This window comes from Loxodonta africana, chromosome 1 (genome assembly GCF_030014295.1).
Source record: "Loxodonta africana isolate mLoxAfr1 chromosome 1, mLoxAfr1.hap2, whole genome shotgun sequence".
Classification (NCBI taxonomy): Eukaryota; Metazoa; Chordata; class Mammalia; order Proboscidea; family Elephantidae; genus Loxodonta; species Loxodonta africana.
Window position 1 is genome coordinate 31,554,818 of NC_087342.1, and position 20,555 is coordinate 31,575,372.

General features: G+C 41.2%; 1 protein-coding gene across 2 annotated transcripts in view; it reads left to right on the forward strand.

Moving 5' to 3' along the window:
* The window catches only part of MCF2L2 (MCF.2 cell line derived transforming sequence-like 2), a 145,066-nt gene that overhangs the window by 58,667 nt on the left and 65,844 nt on the right, over positions 1–20,555 (forward strand). For both annotated transcript variants that reach the window (XM_023551507.2, XM_064279514.1), the window contains 3 exons: positions 1,828–1,947; positions 10,698–10,814; positions 14,092–14,241. In XM_023551507.2, the coding sequence (XP_023407275.1) occupies positions 1,828–1,947; positions 10,698–10,814; positions 14,092–14,241 (387 nt within the window). The remainder of the gene's footprint in view (positions 1–1,827; positions 1,948–10,697; positions 10,815–14,091; positions 14,242–20,555) is intronic.

The window sequence follows — 20,555 nt, forward strand, 5'->3', positions numbered from 1 at the left end:
GCAATAACATGCAACAAAAACCAAACCAAACCTGTTGCCATTGAGATGATTCTGACTCATAGCAACCCTAAAGGACAGAGTAGAACTGCCCTATAGGGTTTCCAAGGAGTGCCTGGTGGATTCGAACTGCCAACCTTTTGGTTAGCAGTGGTAGCTCTGAACCACACACCACCAGGGTTTCCTAACATGCAACAAGAGCCCTTAAAATACTAAGTATTTGACTCGGTAATTCTAGTACTCTCGCTTAAGAAAATATTCCAAAATGTGGATAAATATAGTTCGTTTCAGTGTTATTATAATACAGGTAGTTCCAGACTTATGTCATAAGTCAGTTCTGACATAAATCAAATACCTACTTTTTTTAGTTTTCATTATTATTGCCTTTTATTATCAGTATCTTTATAAATCCTACCTTTGTTTTGGGGATTGGAAACGTTGCATATGAACTTCGAGATTATTTTAATACATGCATACATAAAAACGAAAAACCAAACCCATTGCTTCAAGTCGATTCCAACTTATAGTGACCCTACAGGACAGAGTAGAACTGCCCCATAGAGTTTCCAAGGAGCACCTGGTGGATTCGAACTGTCGACCTTTTGGTTAGCAGCCATAGCTCTTAACCACTACGCCACCAGGGTTTCCAGACATACATAGGTACACAAAAAAATACACACGTCATAAAAATTTACCCTGACGGTGCAGAAGAGTTGGATGATGTTGGCATTCTGTCAGTTGCAGTAATAATTCCACTTGTGGAAGGTTCTGGATCATCTGGATTATCCCTGGGAATGGGCATGATGTTCCTAGTCATAAAATTAATGAGAGTTGTCTATATACTCCTTTTCTTTTCTCCCATGTATTTTGTGATAATAGCTCACTGCCTCCGGAATCTGCCTATCAACTTTAGCAAAGTGGTCAGCATTTGGGACCGTGTTTTCAAGCAACTGAAGCCCCTGATTTAGTTTAGGAAAGCTAACTATATGGCAGTGTTTTGAATAGTAAATCGTAAAATTAAACATCTGCTAGTGAACATCTGGGAATGATAACATCAGTAAATTATGCATTGCAACATTATATGTAGTACATATTACTAATGAGATGATATTAAAAAAAAAAAGGGACAGTCATAAGTGTGGTTCATTGTCATTCAAATATATCCTAAGTGGGCGACTACCTGTACTGTAGTAAAAACGTGGAAAAGCATATATGACCAGTAGTAAGGAATTGGTTAAATAAGTTGTGCGCCCATGAAAAAATAATAGTTCCAAAGAATTTTACTAACATGACTATTAAGTGAAATATAATATTAAGTGAAAAGGCAAGTTACGAAATATTTCTTTGATATAGCTCAACCATGAAATAGCCTAGAAGTAAGTAAATTGAAATATTTAAATGGTGTTAAGAGATCATGAGCAGTTTTCTTTTTCAAATGCATGCTTTTGTTAATTTCCCAATTTTTCTGTAAGGAGTACAAATTATTTTTAAAATCGAAAGATGAACAACATGTCTCATATGGTTGGTTTGGTTTGATTTTTACGGGGAGGAGGTTGAATTATCTGACTTGTAAACTCTATGGGGCAGTTCTACTCTGTCCTATAGGGTCACTATGAGTCGGAATTGACTTAACCACAATGGGTTTTAGTTTTTTTTTAAAGATTTCTTCCAGCTCTGACATCCTGTGAAATCCATTCTAATTCTTTGCCATCCATGTTGCCCGCTTTAAATTTATCATCCGTGATCTTGGGCAAGAAGAGACCAAAGTAGACCTTGGCAATGGGTGTGCCATTTGCTCTTTCCTGCTGACACTTTCCATGATCCTTTCAGGTGGCATTTCCAGGAAACTTGCAGCTCATATTCATCCTTCGTCCATCTCGCTTTATCCAGAGGACCTTCACTGACATTGGCATTAAATACTATAGAGATGAATTTAAAATGAAAGTGCCGGTAAGCATGACCTTTTGTCTTGTCTTCATTGGATTATGGTCCTGTCTCCTTTCTCTCTCTCCCTCCCTCCCTCCCTCCCTCCTTCCATCTCCCTCTTTCTACCTTTCCCTCCCGCTGCCTTCCTTCCTGCTAGTTTTCAGTCAACTAACAAATATTTATTGAACCTCTGTCATGCATACAGAGCCCTGGTGGCGTGGTGGTTAAGAGCCAGGCTACTAACCAAAAGGAATGGAGGTTTGAATCCACCAGCCGTTCTTGGAAACCCTTTGGGGGCAGTGCTGCTGTGTCTTACAGGATCACTATGAGTTGGAATTGACTCAGTGGCAACGGGCTTGATATGGGGTTTGTTATACATATAGCAGCATGCTAACTGTGGTGGGTCATACATGGTTCTGTTATGAAATGTGTCTCTCCAGAACCTAGCAGAGAACTTGATGCATACACACACAAATGTATATAAACACTGCACTTTACTATGAAAACTTCAAAGTAATTCAAATCTCAACACAAGTACAAAGTAAAGGGAATAGTAACACGGACCTCCATGTGCTCAGCTCCCAGCTTCAGCCAATTTCAGCTCAAGATCAAACTTGTCTCATCCCGTCCACAATCTTTATCTAGCAGGTCATGTTGAAGCAAATACCAGGCATCATATAATTCTCACTGAAATATGTACTACTGCTTATTCCTTTATATTTTAGTAATACCTCACAAGAGTATTTATTTTATTAATTATTGCCAATAATCTATATTGTTAATATTTCATCAATGATTTATTAATAAGGGTTAATTTAAAATGATTACTTATTAATCAAGAATAATTGTTAATGATTCCACGATATTATAAAATCAGTCAGATTCAAATTTTACCCAACGGATTAATAAATTTTTTAATAGTTTGTTTGAATTAGGATGCAAATAAGATTCATAGATTAAAATTTGTTGCTACATCTCATAAAAACTCAGACTCGTTGCTGTCAAGTCAATTTAGAACTGCCCCATAGGGTTTCCAAGGAATGGCTGGTGGATTCGAATTGCTCACCTTTGGGTTAGCAGTCGAACTCTTAAGCACTGCGCCATCAGGGCTCCGTTGCTTTGTCTCGTAGGTCTCTGTTAATCTGTAGGTTTCGTCTCCATTTTTTCTTCTTGTAATTTTTTTTTTCACTGAAGAAACATGGTCATTTGCCCTATTGAGTTGCCCAGTCTAGATTTTGGTGGTGGTATCCTCAGGGTGTTGTTTATTGTTTTCTGTTTCTGTTATTTCCTGTAAATTTATTACTAGATCTAAAAGCATGATCAGGTTTATGATCCATTTTTTTGCTACACTGCTTCTTAAATGATGATGTATACTTTCAACCTGAGGCCTATAGTGCTCGGTTTTTTCTTTTTTATGATACTAGCAGCCACTGGTAATATTCCCTAGATCCATTCATTCACTGGGATTCTAATTCTTTGATCTCTGCTTTATTTACTGGCTGTAATAATTTTATAAAGAGACACTCATCCACTATTTGGTTATCCTGAGGGACAGTTCATTTGGGAAAATAAAAGAGAAAGACACGATAAATGTTTAGTTCTTCTCTTTATTTACAAGTTTTTGAAATAGTAAGTTGGTTTCCTAATTATCTTCCAAAGTGATTAATGTGGGTTTTTTTTTTTAAACTTTCGTTTTTTCGTATCATTACAGACAGTGGATTTAAATATATGTGAAGTGTTTCAATCCATTGCAGTTGTTATCCCTGATGCTCCAGGTTATCCCATCTTTGACTAGTATGAGCCTCTTCAAGTTAGCTGTGGAGTCCTTTTGTCGGTATCCTAGTAGTCGTCTATGGCTTCCTTGCTACCTGGGGTGACAGGATATTCCAACTCACCTTGTGTATTTATACCTCATGGCTGGAATCAGCATTTTCTCTAAGCCTTGTTTCTTTCAGGAGGAAATGATTTTAGATATCACAGTCTGTGTGCTAAAAAAGTAATGGTCACAGTTTCCAGGCCATCTTAGTGGACAGAGAGAATGCATATATACCTTATGAAGTACAATACATCTTGAGTTCAGATGGATACTTTCAATTCATTTTCTGGACTGGAAGGTTTTTACTTAATTTTATCCATCTTACACCGGTATCTTTTATCACTTGCAGAAAATTTCAGTTCTTATTGACACTAACCTGTCTACTTATTTGATTTATCCAACAACGTATACACAGTAAAAATCATACACAGTAGTCGTAGAATAATACTGTCAACACTAAGTGACATGATGACTGAAAATAGCTTAATACCTTTTGAAGTTCTTTTCATCCTTACCGTATATTCCACTAGGGAAGTAAAGTCAAATTACTGTGTCTCAGACTGACTTGGAATAGTCCTTTTCTGTGTACATATGGCAGCAACTCTGTACCAAAACCAAAGTTAGGTGTGTTTGTTGTAATGTCAGCGGAGGCTTGTGTGTTGTTATGATGCAGAACCTGTTTCGACAGAACTTCCAGACTAAGATGGGCTAGGAAGACAGGCCTGGCCATCTGCTTCTGAAAAATTTCCAATGAAAACCTGTGGATCACAACGATCCAATCTGCAGCTGATCACGGGATGGCAAAGGACCGGGCAGCGTTTAGTTCTGTCCTTCATGGGGTCCCTATGAGTTGGGGGCCTACTTGGCAGCAGCTAACAACACAAACACAAATCTACAAAACAAGATCTATTCAGAGAAGTCCAGCTTCTGTCTCTGGCCCCTGCACCCACTTCCTTTTCTCTCCCTATAGATAACAACCTTTTAAAGTATAGAATGTATCTTTTTATGTTTAAAAATATGAACAAATAACTACATCTATGTTTATTCTTAACTCGTTCTTAGATAAACTCTACATGTCCATAAACAACTCTACACATTTTACTCTATTCTGCTTTTTCCAATTAGCAGCGTATCCTGAGATCACTCCACAGGGCAATATGAAGATACTCTTGATTCTTTTCTGTAGCTACATAGCACTCCGTTGTGTGGCTATCCCACAGATTATTGAAGTAGCCCTACTAATGGACATTTGAGTTATTTCCAATTATTTTCTCTTACAGATAGTTGTGCAGTGAATATCTTTGTGCGTCCATCTTTTTGTATTCTTGACTTGGCCTATGTTAAAATATTTAGTAAATGTTGCTGTTGGGATGATATCAGGCCACGATGCTCCTGGTGGGCATCTGGAGATGATAGTATGTGAGCTAGGTTCCTGAGGAAGGTAGAACTCCACAGGTAGAGATGGGGAGGAGGGCCTTCTGGGGAGGGAGGAGGCACCTGTGACGATGTAGAAGCAGGAAGCACACTTTCTGGGTGAGGTCCATTGGGAAGCCACATTTCACTAGAGCGCGTGTGTGGTAAGTCTTCTGGGAGAAAAAGTAGGAAACATGAAGTAGGGCTTAAGCAAGGATAAAGGCTCTGGATTAGGGACAAGGAGACTCTGGGGAAATGGTCTGTATCGTGATCAGGTGGTGGTACTTGTGTGCATACATTTGTCACAACTTCACCTTTACAGTCTGTGCATTTTATGGTTGTAAATCAAACCTCAACTGAAAAATAAAGAATAGGAAAAGGGATAAGATACATCTATGTATAGTGATACAGAACAGTTTCTAATATGTAAGTTTGGATTTTTTAAATGCTTAGTAGGAAATAATTTCAAATGCAGAGAATAGTTGCAAGAACAAGAAGAGCACAAAGATTGTCCCATGCCTTTAACCAGGCTCATTCACCTGTTGTTAACACTTTATCTCTATTTGTTTTATTAGTTATTAGCATTTATCATTTGCCTCTCTCCGTACACAGATATAGACCAAACCAGTTGCCATCAAGCCCAGTAGATTCTGACTCATGGTGACTCCAGGCGTGTCAGTGTAGAACTGTGCTCCATAGAGTTTTCAATGGCCAGTTTTTTTTTAAGTATGTTGCCAGGCCTTTCTTCTGAGGCATCTCTGGGTAGCAGCTGAGACGACCACGTTAACTGTGTGTCCCACCCAGGGACTCTGATATACACACACACACATACACACATTCTATCTCTACATACAGGCAATCCCTGCATTTATGACATATTCCAGTTATGACAAACCACACTTAATGACCATCTTTTTTTTGTACACTTCATTTTAATAATACATACTACATACAGTGTTGCAATGTGTAATTTGCTGATGTTACCATTCTCAGATGTTCACTCACAGATGCTCAATTTTATGATTTAGTGTTCAGAACACTGCCGTGTTTTTAAATGAAAACTAAAAAAATGAGGTTTTCAGTTTACGTCAGAACTGACTTACAATGGAGTTGTTGGAACGAAACCCTCTTATAGGTCGAGAACTACCGGTATATATAATATGCACTCAAACACGCACACTTTTTATTTCTGAACCATTTGTGAGTAAGTTGTATGCATTATGGACCTTTATCCCTAAATCTTTGTTTGTGTATTTCCTAAGAATAGGGATATTCTCTTTCATAACCATAGTACTGTTACCAACTTCGGTGAGTTAAACATTGATATGTTTATCTAAGGAGCCCTGGTGGCACAGCGGGTAAGAGCTATAGCTGCTAACCCAAAGGTCACAGTTGAAATCCACCAGCCACTCCTCGGACACCCTATGGGGCAGTTCTACCCTGTGCTGTAGGGTCACTATGAGTCGGAGTTGACTTGATGGCAACGGATTTGGCTTTTTTTTTTTTTAATGGTTATCTGATTTACATCTGTATCCCAGTTTTTCAGTTGACCCAGTAATGTCCTTTATATCATTGTTTTCCCCTCCAGTACAGAACTGGATAGTTCAGAGTTGGATAGTGCATTTAGTCTCCTTTAATCTGGAATATTTCCATAGCGTTTGTCTTTTATGACATTAACATTTTTGAAGAATACAGTTTCTCTAAAAATAGATAGGACATGCCTCATTTTAGGCTTGCGTGGTGTTTTCTCATGATTAGATTCAGCTTACGCTTTCCCGGCTGGAATCTTAAGTGAAATTTTCTCTGAGCATCACCGCAGGAGGCACGTGGTGGTCATCCATCCCTCAGTGGTGATGTCAGTTTTGATCCCCTAGCCAAGGTACCGTCTAACTTCTCAGATGTATTTGTCTTAGCTGCTGTAACAGAAATGCCATAAGGGGATGGTTTTAGCAAACAGACATTTATTATTTCACAGCTCTAGGGGAAGGCTTTCTCTCTCTATCGGTTTGGGGGAAGGTCTTTATCTTTTTTCAACAACTGTGGGCCCAGCGTTCCTTGGAGATCTCCAGGTGTCTTGGTATCAACCTTCCCCTGGGTCTAGGAGGTTCTCTGCTCAGAGACACGGGATCCAAAGGACGTGCTTTCTTAAGGAATCTTAGGGATTTCCTACATATAGGATTATGTTATCTGGAAGTAGAGATTGCTTTACTTCTTCCTTTCTCATATGGATGCTTTTTATTTCTTTTACTTGCTTAATTCCTCTGACTAGAACTTCCGGAATAGCAACAGTGAAAGCAGGAATCCTTGTCTTGCTCCTGACCTTAGGGGGAAGTTTTCAGACTTCCATCATTGAGTATGATGTTAGCTGTGGGTTTTTCATAAATACCCTGTATCATTTGAGGAATTTCCCTTCTCTTCCTAGCTTGCTGAATGTTTTTTATCATAAAAAGTTGTTGGATTTTGTCATCATTTTCTGCATCAATTGAGATGATCGTGTGAGTTTTTTTTCCTGCTTTCTATTATTGTGGTATATTACACTGCTTGATTTTCTTATGTTGAACCACCCTTGCATTCCTGGGATAAATTCTACTTGGTCATGGCATATAATTCTTTTAATGTGCTGCTACATTCGGTTTGCTCTTTTTTTTTTTTGAGAATTCTTAACGTCTGTATGCATCAGGTATATTGGTCTGTAGTTTCTTATGGTGTCTTTATCTGGCTTTGGTCTCAGGGTAATGCTGGCCTCGTAGAATGATTAGGAAATGTTCTCTCTCCTTCTAATTTTTTGGGAGAGTTTGAGAAGGATTAGTGTTAATTCTTCTTTAAATGTTTGATAGAGTTCCTCGGTGAAGCCATCTGTTCCAGGGCCTTTCTTTGTTGGGAGGCTTTTGTTAATTGGTTTGATCTCTTTACTTGTTATAGGCCTGTTGAGATTTTTCATTTCTTCTTGATTCTATTAGGTAATTTATGTGTGTCTAGGGATTTGTCTGTTTCATCTAGATTATCTAATTTCTTGACATACAATTGTTCATAATATTCTCTTATAATCCTTTTTATTTCTGTATGGTTGGTAGTAATGTCCCCAAGTTCATTTCTGATGTTAGTAATTTGTATCTTCTCCCTTTTTTTCTTTGTCAGTTCTGAGTTAGTTGAAACAAGGACATGTCTCTTGCATCAGTCTTTCAGGTAGCTCCCAGATAGGCCAAAACAGATAAACACAATTTTTTGAAAATAAGATCTCTGCTTCTTCTGGAACCTGGCACCAGGGTCCCACACTGTAAAAATGTGCTGCCATCTTCAAGACTGCTGCCCAGTTGGGGAAGGGGCGGGACAAGAGCAAGTAAAAGTGCGGCAAAGCCCTCCTACCATTTTAAAGTCACTTTTTACTTGATTCAGTATTTATTTGGTTGGTGTAAACCTTTGACTGTTTTCTAGAGTTCCATAAAGTTGATATTGACAATTTTTGCTCCTGATTTTTGGTGTTTCTATGGGAGCGTGTACCCTTGGAGCTGCCTGCTCTGCAGTTTTCACTGGTATCACTTTGTTTTCTTCTTGTTGAGTTTTGAGAGCTCTTTATATATTCTGAATGCAAGTTCATTGTCAGATAATGTGGCTTGAAAATAATTTTTCACAGCCTGTGGATTGTCTTTTCATTCCCTTAACAGTGTTTTTTGCAGAACAAATGTTTTTAATTTGCATGAAGTCCAGTTCATCAGTGTTTTCCTTTCAGGGGGTGTGCTTTTGGTGTTGTATCTCAGAGTTCTTTGCGACACCCAAGTCACAAATATTTTCTTCCAGAGGTTTTATGTTTAACCTGTAGATCTGTGATCCACTCTGAGTTAATTTTTATAGAAGATGTGAGGTATGGGTTGAGGTTCACTTTTTTGCACATGGATATCCATTTGTTCTGGCGCTATTTGTTGAAAATGAATTTTTTTCTCTATCGAATTCCCTTTGCACCTTTCTAAAAAGTCAGATTAGTGGCTGCCAGCGATTAGGGATGATGTGGGAGAGGGGGATTGGCGTGACTGTCAAGGGGAAGACAAGGGAGATCTTTGTGGTGATGGAATAGTTGGTACTTTGATTATTGTGGTGGTATCACATATCTGGAAACCCTGGTGGCATAGTGGTTAAGTGCTATGGCTGCTAACCAAAGGGTCAGTAGTTCAAATCTGCCAGGCACTCCTTGGAAACTCCATGGGGCAGTTCTACTCTGTCCTATAGGGTCGCTATGAGTCGGAATCGACTCGACGGCACTGGGTTTGGTTTTATCACATATCTGCATGTGAGAAAATGCCATAGAATTATGCACACAGATTATACCAATGTCACCTTCCTGGTTTTGATATTGTGCTTTAATTATATAAGATGTAACCATTGGGGAACGGGGCCTCAGGATTGGAGGAAGACTCATTAACAACCTGCATTATACAGATGATACAGCCTTCCTTGCTGAAAGCGAAGGGGACTTGAAGCACTTACTGATGAAGATCAAAGACCATAGCCTTCAGTATGGATTGCACCTCAGTATAAAGAAAACAAGAATCCTCATGACTGGACCAATAAGCCACATCATGATAAATGGAGAAAAGATGGAAGTTGTGAAGGATTTCATTTTACTTGGATCCACAATCAACAGCCATGGATGCAGCAGTCGAGAAATCAAAAGACACATTTTATTGGGCAAATCTGCAGCAAAGGACTTCTTCAAAGTGTTGAAGAGCAAAGATGTCACCTTGAAGACTAAGGTGCGCCTGACCCAAGCCATGGTATTTTCAGTCGCATCATATGAATGTGAAAGCTGGACAATGAATAAGGAAGACCGAAGAAGAGTTGATGCCTTTGAATTGTGGTGTTGGTGAAGAATATTGAATATACCATGGACTGCCAAAAGAAGGAACAAATCTGTCTTGGAGGAAGTACAACTAGAATGCTCCTTAGAAGCAAGGATGGTGAGACTGCATCTTACATACTTTGTACATGTTGTCAGGAGGGATCCGTCCCTGGAGAAGTACATCATGCTTGGTAAAGTAGAGGGTCCATGGAAAAGAGGAAGACCCTCAATGAGATGCATTGACACAGTGGCTACAACAGTGGACTCAAGCATAACAATGATTGTAAGAATGGTGCAGGGTCGGGTAGTGTTTTGTTCTGTTGTACATAGGCTTGCTGTGAGTCGGAACCAGCTCGACGACACCTGACAATGACAACAACAAGCACTGGGAGAAACTGGGTGAAAGAGTATACCTTAGACTGGGAACATTCTTAACAAAAATTCACTTGAAGCAAAACTTGACTTGCAAGGAGTTTAGAGCTGAGCTCCCTCGTCCATGTCACCACTTTGTGACACGGTGCTTTGGAATTCACCATTTAGACGGAAAATAGGAAGGACTTTAAACTATGTCGTGTTAGATGTAGTAACCGTCTTTGGGTATAAATGCCTCATAAGGCAAAGTTGAAATACTGTTTAAATAATAGTAGAACCTAGGTGAGCTACTACTATTTGATTTTCTGTGAGGAATATATTCATTTTTTTCCTTTATAGATCATCCTGCTGAATTCTGCCTCTGATCTTCACAGCTACATTGATAAAAACCAGCTCACCCCGGAGCTAGGGGGAACTCTGGAATATCGCCATAGTCAGTGGATAAATCATCGAACTGTGAGTACTAACCTGTGTTCCCTTTTCAGAGTTTCACCTTGTTTTCTAGAGGATGGGGGACTTTAGGATCAATTGTTGGGAAGGCACGGCCCATGACTGCCTCACCTTGGGAATGTTGGGTTTTTCTAAGCCACAGGCTGGGGAAGAAATATGGTGAAAGGGTTAAGGCTTGAGGTTTCTCCTGCTGACTACTGTCACCTCACTGCATACTGTATGTTGGTATGGGTGTACCTGGAGAGTTTTCAAGAATACCAGTACCCTTGGAGCCCGGTGGTGCAGTGGTTCAGAGGTTGGCTGATAACCAAAAGGTCAGCAGTTTGAATCCACTCAGCCACTCCTTGGAAACCCTGTGGGATAGTTCTACTCTGTCCCATAGGGTCGCTATGAGTTGGAATTGACTGGACGGCAACGGGTTTGGTTTGGTATATCTCAGAGAGGTTGATTTATGTGATCTGGGACAGGTCCCAGACATTAGCATCCCATAGAACCCCTCAGATGATTCTAATCTGCACAGACAAGATTGAGACCCACTAGAGAATATGGATTTTGGAATCAGACCAAGCTTCATATAAATATTGTCACCATTAGCTATTGTCTGACCTTGGGTGAGCTACTAAAGCTCTTTGAGCTCGTTTCCCTTTTGTTAACACAGTGGTTCTCAGCTGGGGGCAGTTTTGCCTACCTTGGGACATTCGTCAATGCCTGTAGACTTTTTTTGTAGTCATAACCTGGGGAGGGGCTGGAGGACAAAGGGAACGCCTAGTGGGTAGAGGCCAAGGACGCTGCTAGATGTCCTGCAATGCACAGGACAACCCCCACCAGCAAGAATGACCCGGCCCAAAATGTCAAAGCTGCTGATGGCGAGAAACCCTGGACTAACAACAGGCACGTGAAAGCCCTTCATAGGTAGTATTTTACTTTTCTTTTTTTCCCACTTAGTCGTATTGGTGATTATACTGTGGCTCTGACATTTCGTTCTTATTACTCCCTTCCCAGACTTCATCTTCCAGCTAGGCCTCATACCTGACTCTCTGAGTTGTTACTTTTGTTATTATGATTATAACACTTGTAAAGTACTTTATTGTCCCCAAGATCCTTTCATGTTTGCTATTCCATTTGATTCCAAAAAAACTCCGCAAAAACAGAGCAAGTGTTATCCCTGTTTTTCAAACAAGGACTCTGGGATTTAAAGGCATTACATGGCTTATCAAGATCAGTTAGAGAGGATCAGAATCTGGACTCTAATTTAAGTCTTCAGTGATCAAGGCCAAGATATTTTTTCCATTGTTAAATCTAGTTTTGACTGCCAAGAGGTGGCATAACCTTGTGACTAAGAGTGCTAGCTTTGGAGCAGATTACCTGGGTTCAAATCTCAGTTTTGACCCTTATTTTTCTGTATGACTGGGGAAATGACTTAGCCTCAATTTCCTCATCTGTAGAATGGGTGGTGATTATAATAATAACACCTAGTTGAAACACATTAGAAAAGACAGTCCACATAAAACAAAATATATAATAATCTTATGTTCTCATCTTCTCATAATTCTTCTTGGTAAGTTGGATTTTTTAAGTACTTTATTCACCCTAGGCCTATACTGAATGCTGTTGAATGAGTATCTTACACAGATGTTAGATTACATCAAAGTGATAAAACTTTGATGTACTTAAAACAAAGGTTTTAATAAAACTTGGTGTTTGTCTGCCTTTGCAGCCCAAAAGTACTATGATGTTAAAGGTTGTGGCTATACAAGTACTCAGGCTAATAGGTGGGATTCCACCTGCAGCAGTGCTTGGAATGTGAAAATGGTTGAAGTAGACGTTGGGTTCAGACAGCAGAATAGGCATCTAGTGCTCTGGGAGCCTCATTCCACCTCCCCCAGCCTTCACCTCTGGTGTAGAGATGGGCCACCTCAGATCTGGTGCATTCTTCATGGTTTGGGTTTTCAGAAGTGTTCTCTGACGATACAGGAACAGGAATCATTTTTTCCCAAATGATAATTAGGCGGGACCTCTCTATTCCAACCATTCATCCATCCGTAGCCCTTTATGGTCACAAAGTCCTATGCCCTGAGGGAACAGAGATGAATGTGCTTGCCTTTAGGGCAAAACTATCTCAGGAATAGGAGAAGTGGGCATGGCAGTGCCAATCTAGCTGAGAGGAATGATTTGTGGGACTCTGACAGGCCACCCGGAGCCCTGGTGGTGCATTGGTTAAGAGCTTGGCTGTTAACCAGAGGGTCAGCAGTTCGAATCCACCAGCTGCTCTTTGGAAACCCTGTACAGCAGTTCTACTCTGTCCTACAGGGTTGCTATGAGTTGGAATTGACTCAAAGGCAGTGGGTTTGGTTTTTTTGGTTATGACAGGCCACCCATCTTCACATAACTCCTCTGATGGTCAGACCGTGTGTCTCCTAAACACCATGCTGAGATGCAGGTACCTCACCTGGAATATTAGCTATGAAGCCTCCAGCTCCTTAGCAGGTGTCCATTTAATGGCAGAGTAGGGTCCTCAGTTGAAGGAATGCAGCACAGGCAAATTTCTATAAAGGCGAAGTGCAAGGTAGAGGTGCCCAACCCCTCCCCACAGCTGACAGAAATCACTACTTTCCTCAACTATCATTTCCTCTCAGCAGCATGTGACAAGCTTCTCAGAGGTGTCGGCAGTTGGACTGTTGAAGGAGAAATGTAGGAGCTGGAAGAGGTTTTTGAGAGGGAAGGTTGGGTGGTCCTGCCCTTTTCAGCATTTCACCAGGTTTACATCCTGAGTTACTTAATGTTGAGTGTTCTTATACTACTGAACAGAGCCCTGAACTTCACGTGAAGCAGCTGACCTTGATTGAGTCCTCCCTTTCTAGCAATATGATCTTGGGAAATTCTCTTAACCTACTGGAGCTTCAGCTGTCTCCTCTGTAAAATGGGGATGAAATACCTACCACATGGGATTACTGAGATGAGAGACAGACATCTAGCACTGAGTATAGTGTGTGGTGTGTTGCAGGGACTTAGGAAATGGTAGCTCGAAGTCTTTGTTATTAGTTGGTAGTTGCCATTGAGTCAGCTCTGACTCATGGTGACCTTATGTGTAACAGAACAAAGCTTTGCCCGGTCCTGTGGCACCTTCATGATCATTGGTGTGATCGAGTCCATTGTTGTGGCTGTTGTATCAATCCATCTCCTCGAGGGTTTCCCTTATTGCTAGGTCTCCTGCTGTTGTATTGAGAGAGCATGTTGGTCAATGCTAATCTTCCCACATGGTTATGATTGTCTCACTTTCCAGGCCGTTGAAAACTTTGCCTTAACAGTAAAGACCACTGCCCAGATGCTCCAGATGTTTGGGGCCTGCCTTGCCGAAACAGAGCTGCCCAGAGGTGTGCAGTCCACTGAAGACCTTCTCATGGCCCACACAAGGCAGCAGGACAAGCTGAAGGTGAGTGGTGAGAGGGCCATCAGAGGCCAGCCCCCACCCATGCCTGCTGGCAGGATGGGTCAACCTCCTGAAAGGAGTCAGGAGCAGACCTAAAGGTTAAGGTCTCTCCTTCCTTCATCACCAGTGACTTGGCAGCCAGCAGACATCTTCAACTTCCAGGATAGGCAGTAAGGTGAAGAGAAAAAAATCTTTCCTTGAGGCTGGGTGGTGAATATGAAAGGATTGCAAGTAAGACCTATGAGAAGCAACCCAGCAAATGGAAACTCATTCAAGCTTTGCGCTTGCCTGTTGAGGTATGTGAGCATCAGGGGCAGATTATCCAATAGGCAAGGTAAGCACAGGCTTACTTGTGCTTACTTACTAATCTATAGCAAACAGTTTCACTACAGATTAGTAAGTAAGCCCATGCTTCCCTTGGTTACTGGTCATCCACCCCTGTCAGAGACTGTAAATTTGAAAAAAGGCTTTGATTCTGCAGGAAGATGCTGTGGGGTTGGGAGAGAGAAGATGCCAGCCATACCTGGAAGCAGAATCTTTAATGTGATTTAAAAAAAAAAAGTGAAACTGTTCACTAGAGATGATCTGGTAAGCAAGGTAAGCACCGTGCTTACCAAGCCGGTTGGATAATCTGCCCCCGTCTGAGCGTCCTTTCCAGTGTTGAGCTCCCAGGACCCTGGTCAGGATGAAGCAAGACCACAGGGGCTGAAATTGCAGTGAATGAGGGGGAGAAGGGAGTTAGCTTTTGAAGTGGAAGCTTCCTAGCAGGTGTTGCAAAATTTGGGGCAGACTACTAAGCTGACTTATTGCTGCATTTTCTCCATGATGTGTGTTTTTATCTGGGAACTAATTTGAGAAAAAGGACTCAGTATGAGTTTAAGGACAGGCACTGTTACATGATCCATGAAAGCATGTAGCAACCTTCTGAGAAAGCAGCTTGGCAGGTTATTTCAGGTCATGGAGAAAATGGAAGTCTTCCCGGGGTATTGCTAAGTGTGCATCAGCCCCATTCTGCTTTGAGACGCATACACAGTCTGAATCCAGTAGGTCACAGGAGACCAGTCCTCAATAGGGCAGTAAATTGAGGACTGGAAGGTTGATGCCTCTTGGCATTACATCTCCTCACTGTGTGGAGCTTGGGAAGAGCTGATCTATTTTCTCTCTGACTCAGAATTTGCAAAACTGCTTTGATTAGTTGATTGATTAGTTCATTGATTCAACATTTATTGAGTACCCATCACTATGTGTCAGCAAGGAGCCCTGGTGGCACAGTGGTTAAGCACTCTGCTGCTCACCAAAAGATGGGCAGTTTGAACCCACCAGCCGCTCCATGGCAGTCTGCTTCCATAAAGATTACAGCCTTGGAAATCCCATGGGGCAGTTCTACTGTGTCCCATAGGTTTGCGGTGAGTTGGAATCTACTTGACAGCAGTGGGTTTTTCTACATGCCAGGGGAAAAAAAAAAAAAGTGAGACCTCAAGGCACACATGGTCTAGTTAGGAAAGTCAGAGACTAGTGGCTGAGGCAAATGAATTCTTCTGTGCTTCAGTGAGCATTGTTAAATTCTCTCTGGAAGGGGCCTGGTATACAAAAAGAGTTTGAAATGTATTCCTGAAATTACTCTGAGGAATCCAAAGATCTGGCTGAAACTTTGAAAGCCTGAATGTGTCTTGGAAAAATTTCCTGTAAATGCCTCTGAGACGCTTGATCATTTTGTTTTCTAAGCAAATTGGCCAGATTCGCTGAGGGCTGTGGGGACCACGATCTGTCTCAGGAAATATCTAGCTCAATTGGCGTAACAGTTTAGAAAATGTTCTACATTATACTTTGGTGAGTAGCATGTGGGGCCTTAAAAGCCTGTGAGTGGCCATCTAAGATACTCCACTGGCTTCACCCCTTCGAGAGCAAGGGAGAATGAAGAAAACTAAAGACACAGGGAAAGGTTAGTCCAAAAGGACTAATGGATGCAAGTACCATGGCCTCCACCAGACTGAGTCCAATACAACTAGATGGTGCCTGGCCACAACCCCAGACTGCTCTGACAGGGATCACAATAGAGGGTCCCAGACAGAGCTGGAGAAAAATGTAGAACAAAATTTGAACCCACAAAAAAGACCAGACTTACTGATCTGACAGAAACTAGAGAAACCCCAGGAGTATGGCCCCCAGACACCCTTTTAGCTCAGTAATGAAATCACTCCTGAGGTTCACCCTTCATCCAAAGATAAGACAGTCACCTGAAACAAAACGAGACTAAAGGGGCACACCAGCCCAGGGGCCAGGAGAAGGCAGGAGGGAACAGGAAAGCTGGTAATAGGGAACCCAAGGTTGAGAAGGGACAGTGTTGACATGCCGTGCGATTGTTAACCAGTGTTATAAAACAGTATGTGTATTGTTTAATGAGAAGTTAGTTTGTTCTGTAAACCTTCATATAAAGTACAATTAAAAAAAAAAAAAAAAAACTGGCCGAATTCACCTCCCCCAATCCCTGGGAGGGATGGTACAGGCTGCAGAGAGCAGGGGCAAGGATACCTCAGTGCCATCTGCTAGAAAAGGGTTTGAGGTCACAGGCCCACCAGCCCCCAGGTTACAGACCAAAAGGGGCCTGCAGAGTAGCCAGCTGGACAAGCGAGTGTGATGTTGAGAATGCTGAGAACAGCAGGAGGTACTGTGAGAAGGGGTCCCGTGCCAAGGGCCACGAGCATGATTGTCCTCTGCCTTGTCCCAGAAGGGTTTGGGGAAGTTGTAGAGCAGAAGCACAGAGATGACAAGGTGGTCAGTCACGAAGGCCCCTGAGGAAAATGGTGAAGAAATGTGGATTTTGGACTGAGACATATATCTGGGGGGTGGAAACCAGCCAGTCAGGCTCTGCTGTGCATCGGTGGAGGTTCCCAGAAAAAAGCGGATGCATAGATGTTCTATAATTTCTACTTAGGTGAAGAGCTCGAAGAGGGGGGGCGGCGGGGGTGGGGGGGGTGTGGGGGGAGACTGGACTCCAAGATGAAGTAAAGTCATTTTCTCCTGGAGGTCGACCAGCTATGCTCCAAATTAAAACTCTGGGAAAAGGAAATTAAACATTCACTTGGATTATGGAGTGGGGTAAGTTTGTAGAACCGCATAATTTGCAGTATTGTCTGACACAAGAAGCAATTTTATACTCTAATTATCAAGTCTCAGTTTCGTTAAACGCCCATGTTTACATTTACATGGTACTAAATTTAGTGTGAATAACGGTAAATTATGTGACCTATAAGACAAATGAAAGGAATGTAGGAAGTTCCATTTAATTAACCTTTTAGTAAGAAATCAAATGCAAAGTCTCACATAAACTAAACTGCTGTGCTTGTTTATATTTATATGTTTATATTCCACACTGGAAACCCTGGTGGCGTAGTGGTTAAGAGCTATGGCTGCTAGCCAAAAGGTCGGCAGTTCAAATCTACCTGACGCTCCTTGGAAACCCTATGGGGCAGGTCTACTCTGTCCTATGGGGTCACTATGAGGCGGAATCAACTTGATGGCCGTGGGATTTTTTTGTTGTTGTTTGTTTGTTTTTTATTCCACACTGCCATAAGATCACAGAGAAGACCTATAATTATTTTAGGAAAAAAATTTCCCAAAACAGTTGAGCTTGTCCAGGTGTTTATGTTAATTAAAAATATTAAGTGAATTTGGATTAAAAATACAAGTATTCTGTCTTTATCTCAGGCAGTAATATTAATCATTACTAGTGTTAAGGACAATACAGAAGAGTTTATTAAAGTATTTTTTTATGATTACTAATTATTGGACTAAAACAAATTTGATTTTCTTTGCTCATTATCTTGTAACTTAGAAGCAAGAATACCAGAATCATTAAACTGGAGTTACGTTTTTCCTTTTTGCCATCCAAAAATGCTTTAAAGCAAGAAAGGGTTTGTATTGGAGGGGGAAGGAATACTGTTTAAACTTTATTAATAACTTGGTAGTTTTTTTTTGTGGTTATTTATACGTATTTTATTTTATTCACGTAAGTGTGTTTTACTTACCTGAACAGGTTTCAGTGGAGCTTCCAGACTAAGACAGACTAGAAAGAAAGGTCCCAAACCAGCTGAATGAAAACCCTGTGAATCACAGTGTCCTGATCCTGTTATGCCTTGGGTCTCCAGTTGTCGGGGCTGGACTCAGCAGCACCTGACAATCACCACTTATGTTTTAAGTAATTTTTTTTTTTCCATTTGGAAAGCACCTTTCCAAGTGGAAAACCAGTATAAGATCCATACTTTAGAAGAGTGAACATTTAAATCTATTTAAATATTTGTACATGTTACAGTGTATGATGTACAGCCTTCTCTCACTCTGGAACGTTTTTCCAAAACAGTTAATACAGAATTAGGATATTTGGCTTGATTTCTTAATTTCTTTTCTCCTGGGATCTTTGAGATCCCTTATATTGGTTCATATAAGCACCTAATCCCTTCTACAACCAATCAAAATAAGAAAAAAAAAAAACCTGTCGCCGTTGAGTCGATTCCGACTCATAGTGACCCTATAGGACAGAGTAGAACTGCCCCATAGAGTTCCCAAGGAGCATCTGGTGGATTCAAACTGCTGACCTCTTGGTTAGCAACTGTAACCCTTAACTACTACACCACCAGGGTTTCCTATCAAAATAAGAGAGCCACTGAGTTTGAGAGCTTTGAAGACCTCATTTGCTAATACCCTATGGAGTTGTTACCACCAAAATTATTTTTCAGTAAGAATGTCTTTTCTTTTGGTCGCTCTAGTCTCAAAGCATTAACTCTTGAGCAAACTCCCGACTTTAAAGAAGGCTCCTCTCTAGGAACACAGATTCCTTCTCCTGAGACTGAGTCCCATGTTGGAGCTTAATTCCACGTTTTATAGTCAAAGAAAGAGCCTAGGTGGCACAAGTAGGTTCGCAGTCAGCTGCTAACCTGAAGGTTGACAGTTTAAACCCACTAGCAGCTCTGCAGAACAAAAGGACTGATGATCCGCTTCCTTAAAGATTATGGCCAAGAAAACCCTAGGGAGCAGTTCTACTCTGTAACACATGGGGGCGCCATGAGTCAGAGGCCAACTGGATGGCAGCTAACAACAATAGTCAAAGAGTGTTCTCAATTTCAATATGTGTTATTTTTTGTCCATTCAGACTGTGGGCATCTAGCCTTCATGCTAAGGTTTGAAAACTATAATTCTCTGTGATTTCTCTTTACCACCTGAGAGTCCTGTACACACACCAGTGTTAGCCTTCTCTGGAAAAGTGAAGGTCCTGAAGGGCCAAGACCAGCAGACACAACTGTGCACACCTCTTCCCTCCATGAGTGTGCCTTTTACCTGTGGGTCAAGAGTTAGAGAGTGTATTCTGAGCTCCTACACACAGGTGCCCTAAGCTCTCTGCGAATTGTGTCCTCCAAGGAGAAGCCTTCTCCAAGCTGACAAGCTATGAGCTACTTCTCACTTTATAAGAAGTGCAGGAGCACTCACCCTTCACCACTGGGACTCTTTCTGCGCAAAAAGAGGACACTCGCTGGAAGGTAGGATGAACTTATGCAGACGTTCCTGGAGGACCATCCTTAGCTCTCCTCCTCCAGCCTGAGTGCCGATGAAATTCCTAAAATGATTAAGAATGTTTTGTTACCATGGAAAGTAAAACTGCTTAAGATCCTTGGGCCATGGGACAACCCGATATACACATGGAAAATAGTGAAGTTGAACCCCTACCTGGAGGCAGATATAAAAATTAACTCAAAATCCGTCAAAGACCTAAATGTAAGAGCTAAAACTATCAAGGAGCCCTGGTGGCCCAGTGGTTAAGAGCTTGGCTGCTAACCAACGAGTCAGCAGTTTGAATCTACCAGCTGCTCCTTGAAAACCCTATGGGGCAGTTCTACTCTGTCCTATAGTGTAGCTATGAAAACATAGGTGTAAATCTTCATACTTTGGGTTGTAACACCAAGAGCACAAAGGATACCACCAAGGAAGTGAAAAGAAACCCACAGAATGGGAGAACATATTTGCAAATCATATATCTGATAAAGTTACAGTGTCCAGAATATATAAACAACTTTTACAACACAATCATAAAAAGACAACCCAATTTAAAAATGAGCAAAGAATTTGAATAGTCATTTCTCCAAAGAAGATACACAAATGGCCATTAAGCACATGAAGAGATGCTCAACATTGTTACTGATAAGGGAAATGTAAATCACAATCACAATGAGATAGCCACTAGAATGGCATAATCAGAATAAAAACCCAGTGCCATCAAGTCAGTTCTGACCCATAATGATCCTATAGGACAGAGTAGAATTGTC